General features: G+C 53.1%; 1 protein-coding gene across 4 annotated transcripts; it reads left to right on the forward strand.

Moving 5' to 3' along the window:
- The first annotated feature begins 1,459 nt into the window (after positions 1–1,459).
- On the forward strand, positions 1,460–7,838 carry OSR2 (odd-skipped related transciption factor 2). Of its 4 annotated transcripts, none has more exons than XM_039706084.1 (4): positions 1,460–1,822; positions 4,771–5,494; positions 6,145–6,244; positions 6,939–7,838. In XM_039706084.1, the coding sequence occupies exons 2-4, from the start codon at positions 4,842–4,844 to the stop codon at positions 7,119–7,121; spliced, it is 936 nt and encodes a 311-aa protein (XP_039562018.1). In that variant the 5' UTR covers positions 1,460–1,822; positions 4,771–4,841; the 3' UTR covers positions 7,122–7,838. The 4 variants fall into 4 exon arrangements, with proteins under 4 accessions (XP_039562018.1, XP_039562017.1, XP_039562020.1 ...); XM_039706083.1 differs by having other exon boundaries at positions 1,461–1,826; XM_039706086.1 differs by having other exon boundaries at positions 1,463–1,826; positions 7,021–7,838.
- Positions 7,839–17,427: the final 9,589 nt, after the last annotated feature.

Consider the following 17,427-nt stretch of genomic DNA (forward strand, 5'->3'; position numbering starts at 1 on the left):
AACAATTTCCCTTTGATCCTTGAGTCCGGGGGTGTTGTTCTTGCTATCCAGAAGCCAGCAGTGCGAGGAAGAAATTTTGACTCTAAAGACCCCTTTTAACTTCGTTCTTGAAGCAACCGGCCTCTTTCGAGAAAGCAGAACGAGGGGATGCGGGTCCTGCCCCCGCGTCCTGCCCGAGTCGCCCAGCCCAGCCGCGGCCGACGAGCCCTTGCCCTGTGCAGGCTCCCCGGGGCGGCCCGCACCCACCTCATACCCGCACCGAGGAAATCACTCCTTCTCCGCGAATTGTGAGCTTCCGTATCCTCACTGGCCGGGAAAATAAATGCTATTTATTCAGGCTGTCTGGGATTTAAAACAGAGCATTTTCGAAGCACGGATTTATGAAAAGAAACGAAAAATAGCCCCGGCGGTCGGCGGCAGCCGCGGGCTGCAACGTGCGCCAACCTCGGCTGCGCTGCCCTGTGAGGGGACACGGCCAAAACTTCCTCTGGCGACTCTTATTCCCCTCTTTCATTAGTTTTTTCTTACTGGACACTAAAATGAGAAAAACATCCCCGTGCAGCCGTAATTTATGCCCTCTTCCCTACCTCGGGCTTGAATTAACCTGCATAGACCTTACGTTTGAAAATGTTTCAGTTGTCCTTTAAGTGCCATTTTCCCCGACATCTTTTTGTCCTTTTCCAATTCTAGTACCAATTTCCAGTCCAGATTATACGATTAATTCCCCATACATGTGATTGAAATAACCCACTTAACAAGATAATATTACAGATAAAAATGTAACCCAAAGCCGACATATGCAACCAGCCGCATTGTAACTATCGATGAACGTGAATAGGGCTCCCTAATCGAGACATTTGAAGAGGGTTAGAGAGGCCCCATTTAGCAGTAAATTCCCCGGTAATAAATCGAAACTGCTTTCGAAACTATGTGTCTGTTCCAGGTAGGGATTGTGTGCTTAGTCACTGAGCATGGGGGGATGCCTCCGCGGAGCTTCTCTTCCCGAATCTGCCCTTAGGCGACTCAGTCGCAGTGAAAGGGCAGCGCCGAAACGCTGACGGTCCGTAGGGCGACCCGACATGACGGCCACAAACTCATTTGGGACTTGAGCACTATCTGCACCCACTCTTGGCGACATAGGCACCCACAAAACCCCATACTCTAGTTTTGGGGGTGTTATTTTATATATTTAAGCCAGTCGGGCCGCCTATGTCACTCCAGCTGGGGCAGGACGAGCAGCCGAGATGGGCGGTGAGAGGCAAGGAGCGCGCAAATTCCCGCGACCGGCAGTGGGACGGGGGGCGTCGAGCTGTTCTCGGAGGGAAAAGTCACCTTAGGTGACGCGGGAGGAGCGGGGGGCGTCCTGCCACTTTAAAGCCCAGTTGCTACCCAAACACAAGTAAACAGTGGGGCCGGCGCGGCCGGGGGCGGTCCCGTCCCGTCCCGTCGGGGCGGAGCGGCGCGGCCCCGAGCGCGGGGCTGTGCGCGCCGCGGGGTGGGCCGGCGGCGGCGGCGGGCGGGCGGGGACAGCGCTCCACGCCAGTCACCGCTGAAATGTGATGGACCGGGCAGGGGGCGGCTCAGACTCGCGCCGAGCCTCGCCGGGGTCGAAGGCGGGAGGCTGCGGGCGGGAGGCGGCGGTCTATGCCGGGGCCCCGGGACCGCCGCGGCCAAAGCTCCCAGCCGCCGCCCAGCCCTCCGCAACATGCCGGTGGCCGCCGGGCCCCGGCCCCGCTGAGCGCCCCCGCTGTGGATCTAATGTCTCCGTGAAGGTGCCGCGGCCGCCGCCACAGCTTTGCCCCCGGAGGAGCAGCAGGCTGCGGTAGGTGAGTGGCTCCGGGGCCCGCCCTGCCCGCTGCCGTCGGCGGGAGCAGGGCAGCCGCCCCGGGAGCGCAGTGTGCGCTCAGCCGGCAGCGCAGGGCCGCCGGGTTTACTTTCAGTTCGCAGCTCCGCGGCGGCTTGGGGTGCGGGTGTCCCCCCCTCCGCGCCGCGGGCGCGCTGGTGCGGGGCTAGGCGAGAGCAGCCTCCCGGGGCGCGCTCTCGATGTCCTTCACGGGAAACTCCCGGCAGGGAGCAGCCGCTCCGTTCATGGACTGCGAGCTAAGCCGCGGGTCGCGCTGGAGAAACCTCGGAGGGGAAAACACCTGGCTGCGCGGGCAGAGGCGGCCGCGGCTTCGGGGGAGGCCGCCGGGGAGCGGGGCGAGCCGGTGCCCAGCCGCTCCCTGGGTGGGAAGGCAGCGCCTTCGGGGCACGGCCCCGGCCCCGCCACGGCTGAACGGGGAGCGCGGGCCGGAGCAGCAGGTCAGTGGCAAGCAGGTAGAGAGGGCTGTCCTGGCACGGGGCTTAATTTAATTAAGCTCTCTGAATGGAAAGGGAAAAGGAAGTGCCAAGGTTTAAGTAACATCCGTTTTTGGTTGACTTTCAACCCCTCCGCCCAAACACACGTTAATATAAATGGCCTTAAAATCGCGTTCGAAGGCTCTTTCTATTATTTTTTGATGCGTTTTACTAAAGTTACCTCCAAATACATATAGTAGCAGATGTACCGCCATTCAGACAGAAGTGTAGTTTTAGAAGTTTCTACCTTAAAATGAGGATTTCATGTTCAGAATAGTTTTTTCAGAGTTGGTTCTTGGACACCAAAACGAGCGTGGTGCAATGACACCCCCATACACAGCCACCAAACGCGGCTGTAGCAGAGGGAGCTCTGCCCTACAGAAACATTGCTCCTACCTCGGTCATAGCTCCCAGCCGGTGGCTCCGAAACCCAGCCTCAAAGAACCGGGATGGAGGCAGGAGCCGCCGGAGGAGCCAAGGAAAAGTGATTTAATTGCTTCTGTTTCGGTTCCTCGCGGAAAGCGAATAGGAACTCACACTACGACATCTTTAAAAATAAGTCTCTATATATAACCCCCCCCAACACAATAAAACGAAAAGATCGCCATATAGAATAGTATCGATAACTGTCCCCGGTGTCGATACAACCACAAACGAGGAAAACTGGGCAGCAGCGGAGGAAGCTCCGGGAAGCCACGACTCGAGGGAAACGAAAACAGGAGTAGGCAGCACAGCACTTCACACCCGACCTCCTTGCCACATTTTTTTTTCCCAGTCGGCCAATTGTGCGGTGCCACAAATTGGTGGAGGAAAGGTATTTTAGGGAAAAAATCGAAAAGTATCTTTCCAGCCGAAGTGCTCTCGGTGCTGGCTCCTGCCAGCGGAACGGCAGGAGCCGGGCGGCAGCGGCCCGGGAGGCAGGGACACTGCTCATGGAGCGCGGGCTCTGCACTCGGAGAGTTTCCTTAATTTTTGCTGTTATTTGCCTCCAAAGGGGTGGGTTTAAGATTTTTGCGGGGGGAGGTTCTCTTGTTTATTTTGGAAACTGCGCGTTACCAGACCCTCCACGCAAATCCCTTGAGGTGCTGGGTCACCCTCGGCCCTACCTCTTGTTTACAGGCCCGGAGAGACCCCGGCGTTTGCTTTGGCCGCTTTCTTGGGTCGCGGCAGCCTCTTGGCTGCTGGAAGTGAACCCTCAACGAAAGCAAAAAAAAAAAAAAAAAGGAAACGGCGGGGGCTTTCCGATGTCCCCCTGCCCCGCGGTGGGGGGAGCATCGCCCGGGTCCGCCGATGGGGACCCCCTTGCGACGGGAGCGGCGGGCCCGGCGGTTTCGGTTGAATGGGCTGAGTGAAACCCTCTGACAGTCACACAGCGCTCATTAGCCCACGGCCCCGCCGCAGCTCCGGCCGAGGGACGCGCGAGGGGGTGCGGGGCTCGGCCGCACGGCTCCGTCCCGCCCGGGCTGCGGTCGCCCCTGTCGGCCCTGCGGCGCGGAGGGAGCCGACTGCGGGCAGCGCCGTGCCGGGCGGCCCTCGGCGGGCCGGGGAGGCCTCCGGGCCGGCCGCTCCTCTCGCCGCCGCTGGGATGGCTGCTGCGCGGGGGGCTGGGTAGGAGGTGTGCGTGCGGGGTAGGGGCTCCTTTTCTCTCCTTCGGTTATCTTGATAAATGAGTTGTTGTTGAAGGAAGAAAAATAAGCAACGGAGCTAGGACGAACGCGGGGTTTATTCCCCCCCGCTCCGCCCCCCGGGCCTGACTCGGCTCTCCGTGAACACCCTGCTCTATCCCGGGGAGGCCCCAGCCAGGAGGGGTCGGGGTCGGGGCCTCTGCGCCCGCAGGAGGCCGGGCGGAGGGTGGGAGCGACGCCGGGGGCCAGGTAAGCGCGGGGGGCAGGAGGGAGGCGGCTCCGGGGTCCCCGCGGTGGGCGCTGCGGGGGAAGGTGGCTGGGCGACGGAAAGCGGAGAGGCTTCGTCCCCGGCCGCGTCTCCGTTCCGTCTGTATTTTTACACGATTCGTTTAATTTGAATTTGCGGCGCCTTCGGTTGGGTCGGTGCTGGGTATTCTCCTTTTTTTTTTTTTTTTTTTTTTTTAAATTTGGGGTGGTTGTTTTGGATTGGGTCGGTGCTGGGTATTCTCCATTTTTTTTTTTTTTTTTTTTTTAATTTGGGGTGGTTGTTTTGGGAGCGCTATTTTTATTTATTTATTTCCTGCGCTTTAGTTTCTGCGGTCGAAGGAATCGCGCCGTGGGTCGGTGTCGGTCCCGGCGGAGGACGGGAGCCTGTGCTGCGGCGGGGCACTGGGGCTGCGGAAAGGCAGCGCGCCGGAGCCGTGCCTGGCCCTCCCTGGCTCCGCTGCTGCGCTCGCCTCGGCTAAGCAATACCACGCTGCTCTCAGTAAAACTCTCTCTCTCCTCCTTTCTCCCTCTTTCTTCCTAGGATTTTCTCCCAGTCTCAGAAGCCCATCAGAGGCACCAGCTGCTCCGCCGGCTCGCGCCCACCTCGGGAAGATGGGAAGCAAGGCTCTGCCAGCCCCCATCCCGCTGCACCCGTCCCTGCAACTCACTAACTACTCCTTCCTCCAGGCTGTGAACACCTTCCCCGCAGCTGTGGACCAGTTGCAAGGTCTGTACGGACTCAGCGCCGTGCAAACCATGCACATGAACCACTGGACACTGGGCTACCCCAATGTGCATGAAATCACCCGCTCTACCATCACGGAGATGGCAGCACAGGGCTTGGTGGACACCCGCTTCCCTTTCCCCGCGCTGCCCTTTGCCACGCACCTCTTCCACCCCAAGCAAGGGGCCATCGCCCACGTCCTCCCAGCATTGCACAAGGACAGGCCCCGCTTTGACTTTGCCAACCTGGCCGTGGCCGCCACGCAGGAGGACCCCCCCAAGGTGGGGGAGCTCGCCAAGCTGAGTCCCGGACTGGCCTCGCCCCTGTCGGGCATCAACAAGCTGTCCCCGGACAGGAAGCCTTCCCGCGGCCGCTTGCCCTCCAAGACGAAAAAGGAGTTCATTTGCAAGTTCTGTGGCAGGCACTTCACCAAGTCCTATAACCTCCTCATCCACGAGCGAACCCACACGGACGAGCGGCCTTACACCTGCGACATCTGCCACAAGGCTTTCCGGAGGCAGGACCACCTGCGGGACCACCGGTGAGGGACCACCACGACCGGGGTCGGGCCGTGGGCAGCCGGGGTGGGGTGAGCCGCTCGAGGGGGATGAGACTCAGCGGCTCCAGGAGCCACGGAAGCAGCGCAGGAAAAGCCCCCGGCTCAGATTCGGAGGCCACGGAGGGACCAGAGCAGCCGAAACCTGCGCTTTGTGTGGGAAGGGCACCCGCCTGGGGGAGAGCTAGAGGGGTTCACAGCTGGAGATGAAGATCCCGGGGCTTTTGTGCTTCATGACCCTGGGGGTGCAGGGAACAGGACGGGTCGCAGGTGGGCGCTTCCCTGCTGATCCCCCACCCACCTCCGCACGCTGCGGCCGGTGCTGAGTGGCGCCCGCGGCCGCAGGGCTGAGAATCCTCTCCGCGTTCGGAGAAGAGCGGGCTCGGGTCCGGCCTGCAGCGCAGATGCTGTCCCGGTCTGGCACCGGAGAGTGCAGTCACGCTTCGATACGAATTATTGCAAATGTTTTGAACCGGCCAAGAAGTTTAACCATACACAGAATAGTAATGGGGAAAGGAAGGAAGAGGAGGGTGAGGGCGTCTGGGAGAGGGGGTCGAGTTTGGAGAAGCGGGGTCTGGGGTCGCGGGGCCCACACGCCTCCGGCAGCGCTGCTCACCCCCCGGGTTGCCTTCCAGGTACATCCATTCCAAAGAGAAACCCTTCAAGTGCCAGGAGTGCGGGAAGGGCTTCTGCCAGTCCAGGACCCTGGCGGTCCACAAAACCCTACACATGCAGGTGAGCCCGCCTTCCCAGGCCTCTCAACGCGTGTGCCGCCGCTTCGGCTCGGCTCGGCTCGGCTCGGCCCGCCGCGGGACAGGGGCGGTGGCCACCGGGGGAAAAGGGCTCTGGTGCGGAGGGGAGCGAGGGGCCCGGCACTGGACGGCCCCGTGGGTCCGGGGGGAGCGGCGGCCCGTGATTACCTCCGCGGCCGCGGGAGACCCGCGGATAAACGGCGCCCTTGGCAGACGGGCTTAAAGACAGCGGGGACGCGTTTGGCGGCGGGGAGGGAGCCCCGGGTTCGGGTTTGTCCACGCCGAGGCGTTTTTCGTTGAGGGCTGCAGCCCTGCCCTGGCAGCAGGCGCGGGGCAGGAGGCGGCCCGGCCGCGGGATGCGGAGCGGAGCGGAGCGGTGCGGAGGGAGCGCCGTGGCGGCCGGGCGGGCAGCGGGAGTCCCGGAGCGGGAGGGCGGCGCGGAGGCTGCTTTCCGTGTGTCCCAGGGGTGCGGAACATCACTACTCGAGAACTATAAAATAAGGCTTCTGGGGCAGGATAGGGAGAGGTGGGCGGCCGCCCGGCCCCGCGGGGCTCCTCTCGTTCGTGTCCTCCCCCGATATCTCAAGTTGTGCGTTGCGGTGAGAAAAAGCGCAGTGATACGTTAAACAAGGTGGTTTGTGAAGGATTAATCCTTTGCTTGCTTCAAATCTGAACAGGAATCTCCACACAAATGCCCCACATGTGGAAGAACCTTTAATCAAAGAAGTAACCTGAAAACTCACCTTCTTACCCATACAGACATCAAGCCCTACAACTGTGAGCAGTGCGGCAAAGTGTTCAGGCGAAACTGTGATCTACGGCGGCACAGTCTAACTCACACCCCGCGGCAGGACTTCTAGAGCAGCCAGGGACCCGCGCCCGCTCCGGCAGCTCCAGCTTGCCCACTTTACTCAAGGAGCGTTTTGTAGGAGCTCACAGACGCGCACACACACACACACGGAGACACGCACGCAGACTCGGGGCCAAGCTTTCCTACCACATGTCTGCGAAACTCGTTTAGAGAGTGCGGACTGCAGGATCGGGCCCCTCTCCAACCCACACCCAAGCGTAAAGCTCATCTTGTAGATAATCGCGGCTCATTTTAGAGCTCTGTACAGAACGTGTTTTTTTCTTTGTTTGTTTGTTTTGTATTGTGTCAAATGCACAGCGATAACAAATCATGGAGGCAAAGTATCTCTTTAAAAAGTTATTTCAAAATAAATCTTTTTTTTTTTTTTTTTCAAATACCTCCCGCCTTCTTGTATTATTCTCTGAGCATTTCGGCTTTTTTTTTCCTGCTGTGTCAATGCAATGGCAAAGCATATTGAATAAATTTCCTAGCCGGGTAATTGTACTGTCACAACAATTTTGGTGATCGCTTTTGTTTGGTCTGTTTCACTGTCGCTGTTGTGTTATCTATTGTTAAGTAAAATGAAAGTGCCTTATTTGAGAGTTTATAGCTCTATTACTTAATAGTATGAATGTCTAAATATTAACTTCTGTACATTTTTTTTTCTAATTTTCCCGAACGATTTTTTTTTAAAGAAGAAAAACAAAGAAATATTTGCAAATAAACAGATCTTAGGAAATAATGCATAGAGCCGTTCTTACGCCAAAGCGGCTTATTAGTAACTTATTTGCAATCAGGCCGTATATTGTAAAAGTTATCCCTCTCGCAGGGATTGCAGCAGGCAGCCCGTAGACTTTGGACAAGGGCAATTCACCCGCCTAGACAGGGACTTTATCCTGCAGAAGACGATTCTTTCCCGGCAGCTCTGGAAGCAAACAGCGAGGCGCCAATTCCGCCCGCCCTCCGCCCCGGGCTCATCCGCGGGCCCTGGCAGAGCGGCGGCACTGGAGCAGGGATCCCCTCACCCCGTTCCCCTCCTCCATCTGCAATGCCGAGCACAAGGCACGCCCGGGGGGTTGGAAGGAGAGGGATTGTTCCCCCCTCTCGGGAGAGCCTTTCCCGGCCGTGGGGGCCCGCAGGCGCTCCCCGCCGGGGTGGCTTTCGGCGGCTCAGCGTGTCCACCCACGGCTGCACGCTCAGTGCCCGCACCGGGTCTGCAGCCGGCAGGGTGGCCGCACTGCACAATGGGCTGTCCTCCCTTGCCATCCTTGTAATTCCCTCACCGGTGCCTGTGGACTCTTCTGGAAGGGTGTGGTGCCAACAGTGAGGCATTTTCCCTGATATATTGCAGGGCGACTTGGATGTGCATCCCCTCATTACCATCCCACTGCTCTTGTCACTCCTGGCACCCTCTCCACAGCGTCTTGAGTAGTTTGGGGCCCCAAAAATTGCTCTTTCTCAGGCTGGGGGCAACCATCCTTCCCTAGTCCTCTGCCAAATGAAGAGAATGGCAGGCAGAGATCTTTTCCCCAGGCCCAGGGAGCCCTGTCCAAGGAGAGGGCAATCCCCTTGCACCCAGTTCAGCAGAGAGGGCTTCACTCCTGGGCTCCATCTAGCAGGGTACCAGAACTCCAGGCTGGTCCATCCATGGGGAGGATCACAGATCCTAGCATGCCTGGCAGAGCTTGTGTGGCTACACTGTCACCACCCCTGATCCTGGCCGGTCCTTCGGCAGGGAGCACTGCCTGGACACTGTTAATGAGTAGCAAGTCAAACCCAGCAGTGCCTGGGCTGCAGTCAGACCATCGGTGCAGAAAGCTCTGCATTACTGCCAGCACTGCCTCCACAGAAGGCTACCACGGGGCAGGGACTACGAGTCAGCCCTGCTCTGCCCCAGACCAGGCAGCCAGGTGTACTTCCACTGGTACAGCAGATTTGACAGTGCCAAACTCAAAATATCTTATGTGGTCAAGGCCTATGTCTCCATCTGCTCCTGTCCAGGAAGATGGGGAAGGAAATAATGTTTCTGCAGCCAGAAGTACTGGTCTGCTGGCTGAAGAGCAGCCTCCCTAGTCAAAGTTTATGTTAGTGCCATCTGGTCTCTTCCTCTTCATCGCCTGTGAACTTGCACTCCTTCTTTGCTGGGGTGCTGCACCCCTAGAAATAGCTTTTCTCACACCCTGCCCTACTGTGTTGGCAGCCCTTGTTGTCCCTCTTCTAAATGCTTCTCTCTCCACACTGCTCCTCTCCAAACCTCTCTTCATGGGCATCTTCTGCTCCCTCTTCATGGGCATTTTCCCAGTATCTGATGTCTTCCCATCTGACTGATTCTCCTACTCTCAGTGCATTCCTGTTCTCTCAGTAGGTTATTTCCTCTAAGTTTCTCTCTCCTTATTGTTCTCCGAGTTCCTGTCCCCAGGCCGTTTTACGTCCCCAAGTACGCACAGCAAGGCTGGGATAACTCCGTTTGAGTAAACACTCCTGTCAGGATACATATGGGCTCAGTCCGCTCCTCATAGGCCAAGTTCTGTGAGAAGTTTGTTTGGAAAGAACTTAATCAGATGAACAATATCAAAGGACAAAATTAAAGTGATTGTATATAGCTAAGGTTTTATTTAATTGTTTGAGGTTGCTTGTTTAATAATCTTCCCCCTGAGCAGACACAGACTGTAAATTTATCTTCTGAGGATTTCTAAAGTTCAGCAACCAGAAAAAAACCCAAATTACTGAAGCAGGTCAGTGACAAGCATCTCTAACTGTTGGTCCATGAACTGTTATTTTATATTTAAAACAGTAGCTATCATCTTAAAATGTCAGAGAATGATCTAGTGTTTCTCTTTACTATCAATTCACTTGCCTATAGCACTGCCACACCCCATTCACTTTTTAAAAATTCATCCCTCCCTGGAAAATTTCAGAGGCAGCTATAAAGAACATGTTAAAATACACATATGGTTTGTTGGTTTTAGACCTGTTGGGAACAGAAACAAGCTCTGTAAAGCTACTTTTTGGGCAGGGCTAGGATTTTTATAGCCATAAAGTTCCATCCTGACTTTCACAATGCAAACACTAAATACAGCAATATCCCTGTGACTGCTGTTTGTGCCTTTGTGAAGTATCCTCCTCCCTCTGGAAGTTCTCTGCTCAGAACACAGCACACAGCTCCATGCTTCTGCAGTTTCCCAGAGCTTCCCAAACCACCTGCCTCCTGCTGCTCTGTGTTACTCTTTCCCACTGCCCCTCTTTTTTGGCACTGCTTATTTTTTGCCTGCACTGGCATGGGCTGATTCTGCATCTTTTGCTGTGTTAGAGGCAGCAGCTGCAGGGCTGTAGCAGGAAAAGGAACTAGCTGTGCTACATACCAGGGAGAAAAGAACAACAGATAATAAGAATGTCACAATAATCTACATTTTAGGGGCAAATTATAGCCCTTTAAGTTGCATCTGAAAACTGAGCTCTTTGCATATCAGTAGCTGAAACAGACACTGTCCACAGCTGATGGCAGAGCAGCTCAGCCCAGTCAATTGTGCATAAAGCTTTTCTATGTGGTAAATATTTCTTAGCAATGGCATGTCATGCTATTCCAGCCAGCACAGACTTTATCTGATGCAGTGCAAATTTGCTGGCAAAGCCCAGCTTTATACCAGTACCATCTTAGCCCAGATCTGTGTCAAACACCCAGCAGCAGCCCAGGAATGTGGCATGACCATATCTGCCTGGGTCTAGGGGCTGGTGCTCAGGGTCCCTTAGAGTAAAACATGTGAAAAACCATTATTCAGCTCCCCTCTGCCTTCTCTCCCTTTCCTTTTTCCTCTTCCTTCTTCCTTCTCATTGCTCTGCTTTTGGATGTTTGCTTCAGGAGCTGCTTCTCTTACTCCAGACATCACATACTACACCCTGCCTCCTGCCTAGTCTCACCTCCATCTCTTTCCCTACTTTTTCCCTCCTGTTTCTTTTTTGCTTTCCCATGTCTCATCCCACATTTCAATCTCTTTTCCAGAGCAACTTCCTACCCTTAGACTTTTTGGTTCCCTCTGTTGAACCACTCCAACTTTTACATGTTGCCTCATTCTGTACTTCAGCCACCAGCCCATGTGAGCTCCTCTCTCTTCCCTCACCCAGAGCTCATGTCCCTTTTGTGGTACTTCTCACACCCTGCTGGTCCTTCCTTGCTGATCCCATTAATTGATGCAATGTCCACACGAGCCTCAGGAGACATCAGAACAGGTGCCATAGATGTGTTTGGATCATTTTAAGCATGCTGGCTCTGACTCAAAGCCAGCAGCAGTCCCAGGAGGACCAGGGCTGGTGGCGCATGCAGCTGGTGGCTGCTCAGGGTGGAAGCACTGTTGTCAGCAGCACTGCAGCCCCCAAGCTGCATGGCCCTCATGAAGATCGAGAGGAGCCAGTGGTTTCAGGTGCAATATCCTGGCCCCAGAATGTCAGGACTGAGTTTGCAGTTAGTCAGCTAAGCTGCACTGGCAGCTCAGAACCTCTAATCACTCCATGCTCCTAATACTGTAACTGCAGATAGTCTTCTATACATAAAGTGTAGAAGAATGACTGGATTTACCAAACTGTATTACACAAGGGTTTAGACATATGTTCCTTTATTTTAAAATTTTACTGTGTTTATAGCTTGTGTTTCTCTCCTCATGGCACATTTCTTCCTTCCTACTTATGTAAACTTGTATTAGTTGTTTTTCCAACTTATAACAGTGCAGTTATGACAAAAATAGGGTAGCTACCAACCAAAACATTATTTTTATTGAAATCATTAAAAATACTTATTTACATTCAAAAGAAAGGCATCATGTCTGTATAAAACATTGATTTTAATATCTATTTTCAAAAATACAGGTGCAGATGTTTATGAAACTTTTTACTAGAAGCTCCTAGTTTATCAAATGAGATGCAAAATATCTACACTGAAAACAGTAAGCATCTTTCCTAGATCTGCATAATCAAGGCAATGGAAGTGTAAGTTGCCTCCCTTTCTTAGAGCCCCCCTTGCAAGGCTGAACACCCTCTCCCAGGTGCAACTTCCAAACACTAATTGGGACTTCATGATGAGTGGAGCAGGACCCAAAAGCATCAGGTGGGGCCCAAAAGCAGTGGCCTTGCACCTTCACCCCTACACAGCCAAGCTGGAGAGGTGCATGGTCACCTCTCCCTGAGAAAGCTCCTTCCTCTATGAGCACTAGGGCAGAACTTTGCAGTACAGATTGACTGAAAAAGCTTAATCTGAAGTTTACAGATGCAGAAAATACCCAGCTCCATCTGAAGCGAGGGGTGTGTGCAGCAGGGCCCTTGGCCTGCTGTATCCTAGGGCAGAGTGCACTGGCTGTGCCCCCAGCCCACAGGGCAGGCAGGGGGACAGGCAGCAGGGGGACAGACAGCAGGGGACAGGCAGGCAGGGGGACAGATAACAGGGGAAAGGCAGCAAGAGACAGGCAGGCAGGGGGACAGGCAGCAGGGGGACAGATAGCAGGAGACAGGCAGCAGGCAGGGGGACATGGCTCCAGTGGAGACCCCTTATGCTGTGCTGGGAGATGCAGTGGCCCCAGGAGGTGACAGACATCTCAGACCTGGTAATGCTGGCTGAAGGTGGCATCTCTCCTTGCTGCAGGCTACCACCAGCCCCAGCAGCCAGGCCTTGCAGCCATCACAGGGCTGGCTTGGATTTGGGGCCGTGAGGGACACTCCTACAAGCTGTCATCCATCGGGACCACAAAGGGGGTTGAAGGGAGTGCTGGGCAGTGTCTGGGACAACTGGGATCGGCCAAGTAAATCTCCAGGCCTTCAGATTCCATTTGAAATCAGCCTCGTCTCAGTAGGAGAAGGGAAGCAGCAGGACTTCTGCTTTCCTGAAATTCTTGTAGGATCCAGAGAGTGGCTCCATCGCCTCACATGGCTGAGGGCTGCAGCTGGGAGAAGATTACAAACCCCAGGTCTTTGACTTTCCCTCTCTGCAGAAATCCCCCAGATTTCTGCCCTCAAAACAAGCTCACTTCACCTTGCCTGCAGAGCAGGGATGGGATCGGGAGGGAATCCTGCTGGCAGGGCGGTGCCGCTGGTGCCGTGCCCCGGGCAGTGCTGCGGGACTCCCGCTCCCCAGGCACTGCCTTGACCCGAGGCTCCCTCACCGTGTGCTGCGAGGGCTCTCCTACCTGCCGGGGCATTTTGGAGACCCATTTGTTCATCTGGGAAAGTGGATCGGCTGATTGCTTGCTTTTCGTTTTTCAAGTGTAAAAGGAAGCAAAACCTTTATTTCTTTTTCCCCTCAGAGATTATTTATAAGGCATTATCTCTACTACTGCCAGCTGCCATCCTTTGGCGTCACTAGCACTCAGTGCGCTGAAGATGCCTCAAGGTGTGTCAGCCTTGCCTCACGTCAATGCGCCTTGATGTATCTCTTTGGCTGGGATTGAAAGGTACAGTTTCTAAATCTCCCGGTGACCCAATTTGCATGGATCACTGGTGCGCTAGAATGTAGCTACTCCTTCCCATCGTGTTAATGCAAGTTTGCCTGCCTTCAAAGCAGCCTGGCCTCCGTGTGCCACGCTGAGCACAGGCCCAGAGCCGGCGCTTGGGTCTCTGTGTGCAGCGGGCACGGCTGCCTCAGGCTTGGTATCTTCCACACAAGCGACATGCTTTAGGTGTTTTCATTGCTGTATCGTAGTCCCTTTATTTAAACATTGTAAATTCTTTTGCTTGATAAACATAGGCAGACAGCTGGATTATCTTAATCTTGGGGCTTGCAGTCAGCCAGCGCGGTGAATGCTCCCAGGCTGCGGAGGCACCCTGTCCTGCCGGGCCCCACGGCTCCCCCAGTGAGCTGCGTGTCACCGGGAAGAGGACACAACGCCTGCAGGGGAGCAGCCTGACACCAGCTCTTGTCCCAGGCTGCCTGCCGGAGTGTCCCTGGAGCCAGCCCTGGGGACAGCCCTAATAAATGCTTCCAGCAGCCCTGTCTGCCGGCGCGCTGGGATGTGAGGGAGGGCGGCGGGAAGGCAAAGCCTCAGGGGCCCTGCTGGAAGGCCCCGAGGCCCAGCTGTGGCGGCAGATGGGATTCCTGGGCAGCTCCAGCCTCAGGCTGCCTGCGAGGGCAATGCAAACGCAGCGCACCTCCCCGCAGGGTGCCCTGACCTCCAGAGTCCTTTAAAGGACGCCTGGCTGGGGTACAAGGTAAACCCAGCGCTGATTTAGTCCAGGAGCTGGTTCTGCTGGCATGAATCATTTAAGCACAGAAGCACCCCATGACTCTGCCTCTCATTTCCATGTTGTGGTCTTCTTTTCCCACTCCACAGAGGAAATGATGGCCCGATCTTGGGCAGGAACCACAACAGAAAAGCGCTAGGAAAACAAGGAAGCATTTGAAGGGATTTCAGTTGTACATATGACTGAACAAATCTGGGTGATTTGGTCAGATCCTCACCAACTTCTTTTGTCATGCACCTATTATCCTCTAATTTTATTTAGGGAAAACTGGGTCTTGAAATGAATGCTGCATTAAGAGGTATGTGGCAGCTCACACTATGACATATAATGCTCCTGGCAAGCTACAACTGTAGCTTTGTCATGATTCATATTTTCAAACTCCCATTAAAAATGTTAAAAACGGATTTTCAGTCATTCAGCTGTGGGCATCTCACATTTTTTTGAGTCTCATTTGCATAGTTAAAAAAACCAAACATATTCTAGACACACTAAGTTTTTAATGAAAATGTAGTCTGCAATGTAGTTGCGTGGTCCTGTCCTTTTCTGGGGTGCACAACAGGTTCAGTTCCCTAACATCACCTGGTAAATTCAAATGAGCTAGGTTTATGACACAGGAGTGAGGGCTATAGGTGGGGACCTTGCTGCCTTTGCCTAGGTCTGTCCTTATGTAGGAAGCACTTGCTTGTTTACTTCAACAAGGTTTGCCAACTGGGAAGTGAGGATGTGGGCAAATGAAAAAGTTACTGCAGGCAAAACAGGGAATGTGGAAGTTCAGCCCTCAGCTACTGCCCAGAAACTGCTCTAAAGTATTGCTTAAGCCCCTCACAAATGCAAACTCACTTTTCCTCTCCCACAGGGAATAAGATACCTGGCTTTTGCTACAAGGTACTGTATATAAGAGGGTGCAGGTGGACACTTGCCACCACAGAGCAACTGAAATGTAGGTTGGTGACACCTTGTCCTGCAGTTGGTTGTCTCTCTAACCTCTGGGGCACAAAATATTAATTTGCCTAAAAGCCCCACTGTAAAAATCCTGATTCCAGCGAGGGAATGGCATGGGAGCTTCTGTGCTCAGTTGGCCTCTGCCTCACAGCCACTTGAAGGCAGCAACCTGGTTTGACTAAAATTCTTCAGGTTTCAGCAACAGGAAATTGCAGATGAGAGAACGCTCTGTAAAGTGCATTTGCACAGTTTTAGTCTCAAGCTGTGAAAAGTAGCAGCTCCCCAAGCCCTCAGCTTTAACACTGCTATTAATATTGTTTTTTTCTAATATCACTGAGATTAATGGAGCATGAGGGTCTTGTTGTAGTAAACATCCTCCTCAAGAAACCCATGTCCTGTCTTCACACAGTTTGCTGTCTAAATGTCCCAACAAACTCCCAAGCACCTTGCAGTGTCCCAGGCAAAACACAGATGGTTAGGAAGGTGACTCTATTTTAAATCCTAGTTTTGAGGTGTTTCCTCTGCCAGGCAGCAGGACAAGCACCCTGAAATGCTCCTCGAGGGAATGAGGGTTCATGAGAGGAGAAATTAGGGTTTTGTCCAGTGCCTTATTCCTTTTCCTAGGAGAGCTCCAGGGACTATTCTCATAGAGGCACTCGGAGTGCTAGGCAGGAGAAAATCCCTGTGCCAAAATTGGATGAGCTTTGCAAGCTGCCCCTGAGGACTTAACACCACTCTGGTTTCCACACTGCTCTCACTGGTAATATAGACAGTCTGTGGTAGAATAAAAGCTGGTCAAGATGGTCAAATAAACTACCAGGACTCCCTGCAGCACTGAAACCTGAGAGTACATTCCTCCCAAAGCAGTCAGGAGGGATGGGTGGGTAGCTGACAGGAGCAAGGCTGGCTGGTGTCTGCCCCATGGCTGGGTAGCGACTCTTCCCGCTCCCGGAGGACAATAGGCCCCATCCTGGGAGTGGACTGGTTTCAATATGGGACTCTCCATCTTGATCCAGTTTGGATGGGTCAAGACATGTTGAGACATGCCCTTTCAATATGCTGCATTTTATTAAAAACAAAGTAGCTGTGGGCCAGATTGTAAAACTAGGTGGGCCTCATTTGTCTGTCCCTACTGTAAGCCAATGAAACCTTCAACATATCCAAACTCTCACCTTTTTACCCATTTGAATGAAAAAGCATCACTAATAAAAGAAAATGACTCACCTAATGCTAAACCTGAGCTCTGTAGATCAGCTTTGATCAAATTCACTGACATTTGGATAACTGCGTTATTATAACTAAAACATCTTTTAAAGTTTTTTTTTTCCAGACGTTCATTCTTTAAAATTTGCTTTGATCACTGTGCATATCCTTTTCAGCAGAAATTTGTCCACAGAGGGTGAATTTTTTTCATTTGTTTTTCATATGGATTCTCTTTCCTTTGTTCATATTTTAAATCAGTGAAGCTACCCTTCAAGCTAGCCCTTACAATAAAAATGCAGCTACTGTGTGGCTTTTAACAACTCATTTAACCCATCTGTGCTTCAATAGCCTTGTTAGAAACCCAGTACAATTTATTTATGCAATGAGGCTGATCATGAGTCTTAATTAGATATTTTTTTTAGGACAAAGTAAACATTTCAGAAGGGCAGAGCAGGGGAATGGTGGTCACTGTTATGGTGGTCTGACAACACCAATTTGTAATATGTTACAACAGTAGTGTTACAAAATGCTGCACAGAAGGATATTTCTTTCAGAAAGTACTTTTGAATTAGTTCAAGTGCTCCAGTTTCCAAATAGGAGTCACAATCCGAGACAATTAAAATAAATGGAAGCAGGAATGTGTCAGGACAATTACAAATTATAAGATTGAAATCACTGGAGATGGAAGGGCAAAAATTTGCCTGTGTGTAAGTATGCATCTGTGTATGAAGCTCAACTTTAGATGTTGAGAAGGATAAAGTTTGACTTTTTTTTCTATGGAAAAAAATTCACACATCAATGATGCAATAAAATTTAGTTTAGCAATACATAAGTACATTTGTAACCAATTTTCCCCTTTCAAGCAGGCAGGAAGACTGTGTAAGTTTTAATTTGCTAATTATCATTTATTGTAATTTGAGCATGCAGCTGGGGAAGGTGGTGCCGATCGT

Source organism: Passer montanus, unplaced genomic scaffold (genome assembly GCF_014805655.1).
Source record: "Passer montanus isolate IOZ18808 unplaced genomic scaffold, ASM1480565v1 scaffold19, whole genome shotgun sequence".
NCBI classification, from domain to species: domain Eukaryota; kingdom Metazoa; phylum Chordata; class Aves; order Passeriformes; family Passeridae; genus Passer; species Passer montanus.